General features: G+C 28.0%; 1 protein-coding gene across 1 annotated transcript; it reads right to left on the bottom strand.

Annotated features, from left to right (window-relative positions):
* Positions 1–269: 269 nt before the first annotated feature.
* Positions 270–9,466, bottom strand: LOC126903648 (ATP synthase mitochondrial F1 complex assembly factor 1). The gene is made up of 5 exons (XM_050681996.1): positions 9,328–9,466; positions 8,826–9,273; positions 7,606–7,713; positions 1,298–1,537; positions 270–506 (listed from the first exon to the last, which is right to left on the bottom strand). The coding sequence occupies exons 2-5, from the start codon at positions 9,264–9,266 to the stop codon at positions 351–353; spliced, it is 945 nt and encodes a 314-aa protein (XP_050537953.1). The 5' UTR covers positions 9,267–9,273; positions 9,328–9,466; the 3' UTR covers positions 270–350.
* Positions 9,467–13,218: the final 3,752 nt, after the last annotated feature.

Raw genomic sequence — 13,218 nt, 5'->3', positions numbered from 1 at the left:
TAATGTTTATAAAGTGTTCCAGTGGCATAACTAGTGTTTTGTCATGCAAGAAAAAACAAGAAAGTTTTTCTCACTTCCCCTTCCAACGAAAAACAAATTATATCTTTATTATGAAGGTAATGATTTTTGCCACAAAGAAATATGACCTATTTATCCTACTTGTTACTAAATCACATGTCATAACATACATAGTCATGGTTGCACATAATTCATAGTCTTGTATATAACAGAAGTAATAAAATTAATTTATAATAGAACACAATTACTAATGAGATATTAATATAGGATACTTGATTATTTTAAATAAATAGCTTAAGATTTTTATGAAAAATAATTAATTATAATATAATTTAAATTGAAAGTGTTTCTACACAAGCTATAACATCTGAATAGTGGAACTCTGAATGTCCTTTGTTGAATAACTTCAATAATGTTTCATGTTTGAAATTGTTCTCTTCATAGAAGATTCTTAATTGATTGACTAGGCAAGTAGCTTCCATTGAAGACTGTTAAAAAAATTAATATTAAGATAAATTAATTAAGGTAAAAATAATATTTTCCAGTGTACATATAGTTATGTAATAAGGATTTTATTCTGAAGAAAGAAAATTTAACCCTCCTTACAAACTATTACCAAATTTAGTTTAATTTGAAAAAAATTTTGGACAAGAAGTCCACACCTACCTAAATATGTATATTTCAACATAATATAAAAAAAAAAATATGAGCAAAAAAAAAATGTAAAATGTTTGAAAATTTTTTGGTTATTTTAGATTCAGCTAAATTAGATTAGAAATTTTTTCACAAACATTGCATTTCAATCTTATATTGTTGAATTTGATTGCCAAAAAAACATAAATTATACTATCATAGGGAGGTGTGAGGGTGGCACACCACACAAATTTTTATTAAAATCATTCGTGGTTAGTATTTTAAGAATATATTGTGAATATTTTTTACTCATAAAAATACTTTAATTATAGTAATTAATTTTTGTTTACTTTGAATGAGTTTACAAAGTATAAACTTTAAACTAGTTCTTTCTTAGGCTAGAAAGTTATATTGGCTGCTTAAATTTAGGAAAAAAAATTCACACATCATTAATTAAAAATAGAAGAAAATTTAATTTTTATAAAAATTTTATTTGATCAGTATAAAAAAACAATATATAATATATGTTCTAATTAAAATGCGTTTATTAAAACTGTACAGAAAGAATTTAGGGAAATAACTTTTATTTTTGTTAGTGGTCACTAAATAAGAGTAGTATATATTACATAAAAACTATTATACATACCAATAATTTATCATCATAAAATGATCGCATTAAGACTATTGAGTTATCAATATTATTTTCATTGACAAGATCAGAAAAATATTCAATAGACATACATTCAGGAGCATTTTCATTGTATTTCTGATATGCAATTAAAGGTGTTAAATGAGCAGTACAATTTTTAACTTCACTATCATAATGTTGAAATTGTACAAGCATAAATTCATATCCTTGATTTGTTCTTGGTAAAGGTAGCACAAACTAAAATAATTTTGTTTTCAATAATTTTATATTAATAAATGAAATCTAAGAATTTGATCAAATAATATACATCTCTATGCTAATATATCTCATATGTACTAACATATTTTTAAACTAACATTTTATTTTTTAATATAAAGCATACGCTGATCAGAAACTTATACTTAAACATATGATGTCTGTTAGAAAGGTATCAAATATATAATCTTAAAAATTGTTTAAGAAAACAAAAACATTTTAAGCATTTTACAAAATAATATTATTGGCTTACATTTTAGATGTAGCTCAATTTATTTTTAAGACACAAACTAAAAATTGAAATTATGTTCTAAAAAACAAGTGCTGGTGGCTGACAAGGAGCCACCCTTCAGTTTACTACTTTTGAGCTAGACTGTGCTGACGGGTCTAAACTCTACCCCTTTAGTAGTCCACTAATTAGAGAGATTGGGGCTGACATTAATAAATTTGTGTTAAACTTTTGTGTCTACGTTGGGCACTACTGACGTACGATACAGCTTACAATTTATACATAACTCGTATATCATTTTTTGAATACACAAAAAGATCTACAAAAAAACATGAATTCTTAAAGTCTTAGTGCAATGCACCCCCTGGAAAATCTAGTACTATTTATTATCAATAGATATCAATACATTTCAAACATATCTACAAACATATACAGTTTGAATGACAACGGTATAACAAATCCAATAACTTTTGATTTAATAATCATTTTGTTAAAACTTTTTTTTTAATAATTATTATTAATGTTGAATGGAATAGGTTATGTAATTAAAAGATTTAGAAGTTATTCGTAATATAATAGTATTTAATATAAAATGTCAAAACATATAATATAAGAGATGTACAACGGCAACGGGTCACTTTACTCGATAGACGGTGAAACTACGACTAAACTGTAAACATGTATACAATAGGCTGCATTGAGTAAAACAACATAATCGTAAAAGGAATGTGTCCCTTTGACCTTGTACTATACTAACATAAGTAAAAATACATTAAACTGTTATCTTAAATAATATTACTGTACCCAGTGTGTTGTTTAATAATATCAACACTTCCCCTTAAACAATACACCCGTACATAGTTAATTAAAAAATTATAAATCTATATATCTAATTCCTAACATTTCTCTGAGTTCTTGAAATCTTGTTCGTGGTGTTGGCTTGGTCAAGATGTCAGCTAACTGCTCTTTGCTGGTCACATACTCCAGTGAAAACATCCCTTCATTGAACTTCTCACGAATATAATGATAACGAACATCTATATGTTTAGTTCGTTTATGGAATTCTGGATTCTTCACCAATTTTATGGCACTTTGATTGTCCGCGTACAAAACAGGTGTCTCTCCCTGTGTTTCCAGAAGATCACTTGTTAGTAGCGTCAACCAAGTTAATTCCTGGACTGCTTGACTCAGTGCCATGTATTCAGCCTCAGTAGTTGAGAGTGCTACTGATTTTTGCCTTTGTGAACACCATGCTATTATTCCATTAGTCATCATGAAAATGTATCCTGATGTTGATCGCCTTGTTGTTGTATCACCAGCATAGTCTGCATCACTATAACCATGTAACTTAAGTTTCACCCTAGAATGAAAAAATAAACCATAGTTATAGGTTCCTTTTAAATATTTTAAAATACGTTTCACCGCATTCCAATGTATTATAAGAGGCTTTTCTAAATAGCGACTGACAAGATTTACAGCAAATGTTATATCAGGCCTTGTGATCTGACTTAGATATAACAAACTTCCTACTGCTTCTCTGTATGGAACTTCCCCTGCTTGTAATGATTCAGATAAATTTGCATCTAATGAGTGTTGTGGATCTGCAGGAATGCATAGGGCGTTGGATTCAGCCATATTGAATCTCTCCAAAACGCGTTGACAGTATAATGACTGATGTATAAATATTGAACCATCTGATCTCTGATCAATTTCAATACCCAGAAAATGATTAAGTTCACCTGATTTTGTCTCAAAGTTGCTCATCAGGTACTTCACCATCATGTCCACCTGCTCATCATTTGTTGCTGCTATAATCCCATCATCTACAAAAATAGCTACAATCATTAATTGTTCATTTTTATTACTTACAAATACACAGGGATCTGCCTTTGTTTCTTTTAGATCAAATTTTAACAACAAATTTTTAAATTTTGTATTCCAGCACCTGGGTGCTTGTTTTAATCCATACAAGCTTCGTTGAAGTTTGCAAACTTGTTTAGTTCCATCTTCATAACCTTTTGGCTGGTTCATGTAAATCTCTTCTTCAAGATCACCATATAAAAAGGCTGTTTTAATATCAAATTGTCTGAGTTTTAATTTTCTGGCTGCTGCTATTGCTAGCAGTACTCGTATAGAGTCATACTTTACAACTGGACTAAAAGTTTCTTGAAAATCAATTCCATGCACTTGTGCATAGCCTTTTATAACTAGTCTGGCTTTAAATCTATCAACTTCTCCATTTTTCTTGAGTTTGGTTCGATATACCCAGCCATTGTTAAGTACTTTTTTATTTGTTGGTATATTTACTAATTTCCAGGTTTCATTCTTTTTTAATGACAACATTTCTTCATCCATTGCTTCTTTCCAATCTTCTGAATTTTCTTGTGTCATAGCTTCTTCATATGTAACTGGATTATCACACATTGAATAAAATGTTTCTGTTCTATACCTTACTGGTTTTTCTATATTTTGTCTATCTCTAAGTCTCATTTTTAATTGCTCATGAGTCTGATCTGCTGATTGATCAAGTTCATCCATATTTTGTTTTCTTTCAACATTATTCTCATCATTAATGTTATTTTCTTCACTTTCATCCACCATTTCTGAATTTATTTCTTCATCTTCTTTTCTAATTTTGATTTCTATTTCCATAGATTCTTTGAATATAACATCTCTGCTTAATGAAACTTCTTTTCCATCAAAGCATATGCGGTATCCTTTAGTTTCTTCTGAATACCCAACAAATATTCCTTTTCTCCCTTTTTGATCCCATTTTCTACGTTTTTCTTTTGGTATATGAACATAAACTTCACTACCAAATACTTTAAAATTGCTTATATTGGGACTTTTATTATACCATAATTCATAGGGCGTTTTTTCTTTGTTACCTGAATTTAACGTACGATTCAATACATATACAGCTGTATTTACCGCTTCAGCCCAAAGATTTTTTGACAAATTTTTACTGTATAACATAGTTCTAGCTGCTTCTACTATTGTACGCATTGTTCGTTCTGCTTTACCATTTTGCTGTGGTGTATATGGTACACTGGTTTCATGTTTTATACCAAATTTATTCAAAATAGCTTTGACTTCATCATTCTTATATTCCAAGCCACAATCACTTCGTAAAGTAAGAACTGATATATTTAACTGATTTTTCACTGTATTTAAGAATAATTCAAACTTCTCTTTTACTTCTGATTTTTGTTTCATAAAATATATATATGTATACTTAGAGTAATCATCTTTGAATATAACAAAGTATCTTTTACCACCAAGAGAATTTTCTTCCATGGGTCCACAAACATCACTGTGAATTATCTGACCTGGTTTTGTTGTTTTGGTACTGCTCAGTGTAAATGGTTCTCTGTGTTGTTTACCATAAATGCAAGCTTCACAGAAAAATTTGTTTTCCATATCTGTGAATTGAATACCCATATGCCTTAGGTAATTTCTAACATATTGAACATTCTGATGACCTAGTTTTTCATGCCACTGTTGTAATGTAAGAATTTTTTCAGCAATATTCACTTGATCTATCTCTTGCGAAATCCTTGTTTTAAAAATCATCGAAAACAATTTATTCTCACGAATTCCAACAGCAACTGTACTATTTCCTCTTTTAAATGTACAAACATTTTTGTCTGTTATCATTATTATACCTTTATCAAGGCACGCTCCACATGAAAACAAATTTACTTTGAGTTCAGGTACATGTAAAACATTTGACAAATAACTGTCAACCCATTTTTCGCCAATTTTTGCTTGAACATATATATTACCTTTACCAATAGCCATAATATATTTACCATCACCAATACGTACTGGCAACTGAATCTTGAACGACTCATAAGTTCTGAACCACTCTCTTCTACTGGTCATGTGATCACTTGCACCGGAGTCCACATACCATTTATCAAAATCACTAATTTTGCTTACCATTGAATTAATGCCTATTAGTGCATTACCAGAATTTGATTCGTTTTTATACTTTATGTCTTGTTCTTACTTCAAAATCCAGCAATCACGTTTCCAATGACCTGGTTTCTTACAAAAATTGCAAATTCCTGGTTTTCTATCATTATTTTGTTGATTTCCAAATTTTGAATATTTTTGTTTTTGCGTTCTAAACAATTTTTTCGCCGCAAATGCTTTATTTTCACCATTATTTTTCTGGATTTCATGGCCATTACTTTGTCTTGTTTCCTCTACCATAAGTCGGGATGTCAAGTTTAACAATGTTTTGTTCTCAGATGATATAGAATCCCATGCACTATAAAAATATTTATAATTTTCTGGCAAGGTCATAAGAATTTTGGTTATAAGCATTGAATCGGATATTGGTTCACCTAACTGTTTTAATTGTTTACTCAAGTTTTCTAATTTTGATATATGTTGTGCCATATTATCATTTTTATCCATAACATAACTATAAAATTTTTGCTGAATCAATGTAATTGATGTATCAGACTTTTGTTCATATACACTCAGTAATTTATTCCACATACCTTTTGCTGTGTCACAGTTCATTATATAATCTAATGACTGCTCATCTACTGACATAACTATAAAACGTTGAGCCTTAGCATCTGTCATTAACCATTTTTGCTGCACTTGTTCTAAACGCAATTGTGCCTCTGTGTCTGTTTCTGTATCATGTTTTATAATTTGAATTGGATATTCATAACTTCCATCTATTACAGAGAACAACACATCATATGATTTTAATATTACCGTCATTTGAAATTTCCATTTTGCCCAATTTTCACTGCCGTTTAGTTTGTTAATTTTTATAGATTCGTTTTCCATGATAACGAATTTCCTGTACACTGTCTGCACACAATAAAAAATTACAATAATATTTAACACGATCGACGCACTTACTACGCGAACGCACTTTTAAATTTCACGATTAATTATATTACAAATAAAAAAATCTAAATATTAAGTACTGGGTACTGGGCCCATAACCTGTTGAATGGAATAGGTTATGTAATTAAAAGATTTAGAAATTATTCGTAATATAATAGTATTTAATATAAAATGTCAAAACATATAATATAAGAGATGTACAACGGCAACGGGTCACTTTACTCGATAGACGGTGAAACTACGACTAAACTGTAAACATGTATACAATAGGCTGCATTGAGTAAAACAACATAATCGTAAAAGGAATGTGTCCCTTTGACCTTGTACTATACTAACATAAGTAAAAATACATTAAACTGTTATCTTAAATAATATTACTGTACCCAGTGTGTTGTTTAATAATATCAACAATTAAAATGGGGTAATTGTAAATACATTTTTTCTCTTAGAATATTTAGCAGATTTTATTTTAGATTAAAAAGTTCTAGTCTTTATATGTGTTTCTATCATATTAAATGTAAGTTAGAAATAAAAAATTATGCAAAATGTCAAAATAGCCATTTTTTATCCTATTTCTTACAAAAAATTTTGATGAGTTGATAAGTTCTTTAGCACGAGCACTTAGTGAATTAAGTATATTTAGAAGTCTAATTTTATCTTGATATTATAAAAACAAATAAAATCTATATTGAACTAAAGCACATTTTACAATATGTTGTTTAATAATAATACTTGAACACTAATAATAAGTTAGGTATTTAAAATTAATAGTAATAATAAGAATTTATTTTATATTTATTTTATTCGATGAAACTATTATTTTGAAATATTAATTTCCACTAATTTTTTGAAATGACTAATAATATGTGTTATTGAAAGGCTATATAGACTAAAATTGACACATTTCACACAGATAGAGTTAATTCTTCATTTAGTTTATACTTACCATTGGATATTCTAAAGATTTAACATAAAATGCTTTATAATTTTTATATGGTATGACAGCTGAAAGAACAGGTGTATCTTTTTTTTCTTTGTGATATTGAATCCAAATCTAAAGAAACAAACATAATGATGCAAAATTTAATATTATTGAATTTAAACTAAATAAATATAAATTAAATTTATAATTTACTTTAGTAGGCATCATGCTTTATATGCCTTTTAAAAACTTAAAAAACATCATACATAGTTCCATGTGTCAATTAAATATAGAAAAAAAATCAATTTGAAATATTTAGATTAAAAATATTAATTGTGACATTCTCAGAATCCATAAATATAAAATAATTTAAAACTAGTAAGACTCATTTCTTAAAGAAACTATTAAGTTTTAAATTTTTATAAAGTAAAAAAAAATGGTTTAAAATACTCGCATTAAGACTATTGAGTAATCAATATTGTTTTCTTTAACGATATCATACAAAAGCATTTTCATTGATGTGCAATTAAAGGTATTAAATGAGCAGTATAATTTTTCACCTCACTACCATAATGTTAAGATCAAAGATTTAGATGTCTTAATTTTGTTTATTATAGCTTGCTTAAGTTATTTTTGGTAAAATTGTTATTGTTATTACAAATAACTCTTCTTTCACAATGCATGAATTTTAAAAAACATCTTTTATACTAAACAGCAGTTAAAAATATACATTGATGATAAACTTTTTACTTGACATCTAAATCTTTAAATTGTAAAACACTGACAGTTTATTGGAAAAAAAAGAATTGTAAGAACAAAGTTGTTAGTAATTTTTTTTTCTTTCATATTATATATTAAAAGTAGAGCTTTCTATTTAATAAAATTATAAAAAAAGATTTTTATATCTGAAAGAGTGAAAAAAAATGACAACTACATTTTATTGTAGAGTATTTTAAAACTAATTTTTTTTACTTTATAAACATTTAAAACTCAATAGTTTCTGAGAAAATAATTGTCTTACCAAATTTCAAACACTCTTTATACAAAAATTTATTATAACAACAAGATTTTAAATTAAATAATTTTATCAATGTCATAACTCCTCAATAATTATATAAAAATATTTTAATAAAAGATACAATTTATTTATTTATTCTATTTTATTTTTTTTTCATATTTCAAATGTATTTATTTTAATTAAATATAATTTATTTAAATGTATATTTATTACTAATTTTGTTTACCTCTGAAATTTGGGTAATACTTTTCTGTTGCAACAACTCTATGTTCATTACATCTATTAACATTTTTTGTTTCACTAAATTAGTTTGGGATACAATACGAGCTGGCTTTGCTTTGAATATGGATTTAAAACTGTCTGTTTTAGAATCTTGAGATTTAATACCTATTTCTTCATTAGTAACTTTAACAGAAGGTTTTTTCATTGCTTTTAATTTGTCAACTTTTTCTTTATAGGCCGTCAGATTTTCTTGTTTTAACCTATGCAACTTTTCTTTATATATTTCATAATATGGATTTTCTTTGAGTACATTATCTTCTCCTAGTTCAACTTGATTATTAGTAAATGTAGACTGTGTATGAGCAGTAATGAGTAATCTTGAATTATTCAATTGTATTTTATTAAGACTTTTTCCAAGTAAATGTCTGTTTAACATTGTTAACATTTTAAATCTGAAAATTAAAAATTGTCAAAAACTGTCTAAATAATATGAAGCAATTAATTACATGATATATAATTAATATTTCACTTATGTACTCTCCATTTGCTAAAACTAAGTGATGATATATTTCATTACCAATTCAGCCTTTAGAAATTGATAACATACTCACGTAATGATAATTTTATATAAGGTCGTACCACTGATATAAAATAAAACTAGAATGCCGCCTTCGATATTATCACCATAAAATCATTGAAATATACCGCTAAATGCAAAGAAGACAATTTGGGTAACAAACGTTATCAATATTAGACTATTATCAATAATATTGTAAAATATGCAGATTATAGAAAACATTTTTAATGAATATTTATTTTCGATTTGAGGATAGAAACAAATCTGACAAATAAATCTAACTGGTTTATGAATTATATAATTTAATTTATAAGTTATGATAACAGATTTATTTATGACATATTGGTCTTAGATCTCTTTGGGTTGTAGTACAACCTAAAAAAAATATTAAATAAGTACAATATAAATATAATTCTAAAATTAAAAAATTTACAAAATATACATTTTGGTTGATAAATATGCTTATTGGTTATGCAAAATAACTGTTTTAGATAATTTTTGACGTTTACTTGCCGGATTTAATAAATCTGATTAAAATTATTTCCCGTGAAAAATTATTTCTCACAATTCTGTGAGTAGTACATTTTATAAAGATTAAAAATATGATAAGAATTACAAGATTTATAACTCATTTTTCGAAATTTAAAATAAAATCCAAAATTAGGGGAAACTATTCATTTATTATAGATCCATTGGATCTTTTACATCACCTATTCCTAGAATCGATAGATTTTATTATAAGACAAGGAGTTAGGGAGAAAGTAGAATTTCCAGCAGACACTCCGCTACCAGTATACTACGCTTGTCGAAAACTACGTGGCCTTGGAATTTTAAGAGTTACTTAGGAAGCATCTCTCCAACACATCAATATATGACAATCTTTGCTTAAAATTAATGACAATCATCTTCACACTGTCCGGGATATGGAAGCAGAAATTTAACATTGCAGAGATACCCTCGGTGGAATAACTGGAAAAAATGTGTGTGCTATAAGAGCAGAACTTAGAGCTTTAGAATTTTAAAAATGAACACAAATGCCACAGAGAGGAATAGGAGTGAAATGGTATAAATCATTCACCCCAGCTAACAGCTGAGTATCAAATAAATCGGGCATTACAAGTAGTGACTGGTGTAAATGTATTAAGATCTCAATGAATTCAATGGCAGATCGCGCAACAGGAGGACGGAGTCAGGGAAACCGCCACTGCAGGAATCCTTCTTGTGGTGATAATAACACAATAGAAACGCTTTCCCATGTCCATGGTTCTTGTCCGCAATCAGAGCTATTAAGAAATTCAGCACACCATAAAATACACACTCAGCTAGCGAACATGTTTAGGAAGAGGAGATTGGAGGTGTACGAAGAAGTCCATTACTTGGTCTTAACCAAAGATAACAGCCATCAAAACAGAAGGGCCGACATAATTATCCTTAACCGAACAAAAAATAAGGGAATGGTTTTGGACCCAACGCTCCGTTGGAAAACGAATGCAGACCACCAAGACAAGCAGGTAGATGAAGAAAAAATCCATCTACGAGCCAACCATTCCGTTTCTTCAAGAGAAATATAAAATAAATAATTGGGAAGCTTACGGTCTTTGGTTTGGGCACGCGAAACAGCATCACCTTTATTAAGAAATTTTTTTAAATCACACTCTTTAAACTTAAGATAATTAAGAGACATATGCTTAACTATTATGCGTGACACACTTCACATTATTCACAAACATTTGTACGCTTAACAACGATGTAAATGAATTACTTTACTTTTGTATTACTCAATCTTTGAATTATAAGATTTTTAATTTTAAATCACATCTTACGAATTTTGAAAGTTGGACAAGGCGTTGAAGACGGGCAATAGCATATACATCGATAGTTATTATAATATATCTACTGTACTGTAATATATATAAATAACCCACCCCGCCATAATATATGATAGGGATATAATATAATCTCACCAAATCAAATTATATGTATTATGATTTTCTGAAACTTTTTGGGATTTTTGAAAGTCCGTGATGGACGTCTTGTCTTTTCAGCCGTCCTTTTTTTTATTTATTTGAAATTATAAAAAAGTTCAATGAAAATTTTTTGAAATTTCAAATAGCAATTTTTTAGTCTTTTTCTTGCAAAAATATTGATGACCCAATTACAAACTTAAGGTTGAGAAAATGCGCTATACCTTCTTAATGTATTAGATTGCTTATAACTCAATAAGTACTTCAAGTTGTTCCTTAAAATTAAAAATAACCTTTTCTTTTACTCAATGGTTATAAACGATGAAAACAATAAAAATACTTACTTACTGATCCCAAATGATCTGTCGTTTTTACTAAAATGTATGCGATAATGTTTAATTGTTTACAAAGAACGATACTCTTGTACAAAAGAATAATTTGTAACCGTCAAGCAATTTTTTTTTAGATTGCTATAGTTAAAATTGATACATTCCGGTAGTCATTAAATATCTAGTTGTGCAATGAATAGTCGCAAACGATATACGTGTTCAATAAGTAAGGAAACAGATCAATTGTTACAAATAATAAGAATAGAAACCTGTTTCCTTACTTACTGAGCACTCTATATTTACAGAATATGGTAAGATTTTAACGAAAATGTTGAAAATGATATTATTATTGATAAAATTAAAAACTTTCAATAAATTAAGTAAGAATGCATTATGTAAATTGTAATTGTATATTATATTATTTATTTTACACTAATAAATTAGTCATCATATATACATATATATACATACATAAATTAAGGAAAAGGAATCCCATTTTTCGTAACATTAGGCTTGTTTTTCTTTACTTTATGATCCTGCAGTATATCAATACTACAGATAGACAGCGTGCAGGTAAAATGTGCTGTGCATAAACAGGGGCGATTTCGTAGAGGGAGTGAGGTTATGATATCCCCAAACGTTTTTCATAAAAATATAATATAAACTATAAAAAACACAGCACAGGGGGGTCGCAGCACAGTGGTGACGTGGCATAGTTGGATCAANAAAAAACCCAGCACAGGGGGGTCGCGGCACAGTGGTGACGTGGCATAGTTGGATCAAGTATAATGATATCTGACAGTGATTAAAATCATTATCATAAAAAACTCTTCGATGCAAATCTTTAGACAGTGTTTAGTTTTAAAAAATTGGTGTATTATTCCAAAAGCTACATGATCTGATATTTTCTTATTTATATCCTGATTAAGATAAAGTATGTCAAATGAAAAAGGGATTATAAAAAAATATTATTTTTCATAAAAAAATTGTGTTGATCCATACACTTTTCAATAAGTTTTAGCATTATAAAGTTAAAAATGAAAAAAATAAAATAGAGAATTTTCACACAATAATAGCATTTAGTAGCCATTTTCACCGTGAAGACAAAATAAAGTCCCAAATTTTTTTAGCTTCGATGCGAATACGTCAAAAGATCACAAATCGTATCTAGTCGAAGACATTACCCTTAAAAATTGAAAAAATTTCCCTCGTTCCCCGTAAAAGGGGGAAACCTCCAAAAAAATTACAAATTTAAAAATCGGTAATTTTCGAAATTTTTTCAATTTTTTTTACTTTAAAGTACCATAACTTTTTCAAAAATGAACATATCAATATAAATCTTTTTTATATAGATGCATAATATCATTACCTTTCATTTGGTATATTTTTTTCATAAATTGAACCCTTAACCTGCCCACAAGGGGGGATTTAAAATGACAACTTTTTCACAAAAAATTAATTTTTTTAACTTAAATTTTGAAAATGTTCCGGAAGGTCTGACACTTTTATATATATCTTAAATTAAAG

Source organism: Daktulosphaira vitifoliae, unplaced genomic scaffold (genome assembly GCF_025091365.1).
Source record: "Daktulosphaira vitifoliae isolate Bord-2020 unplaced genomic scaffold, ASM2509136v1 Scaffold_4, whole genome shotgun sequence".
Taxonomy (NCBI): Eukaryota; Metazoa; Arthropoda; class Insecta; order Hemiptera; family Phylloxeridae; genus Daktulosphaira; species Daktulosphaira vitifoliae.
Note: the sequence above shows the minus strand (reverse complement) of the source record. Positions and strands in the feature narration are given on the sequence as shown.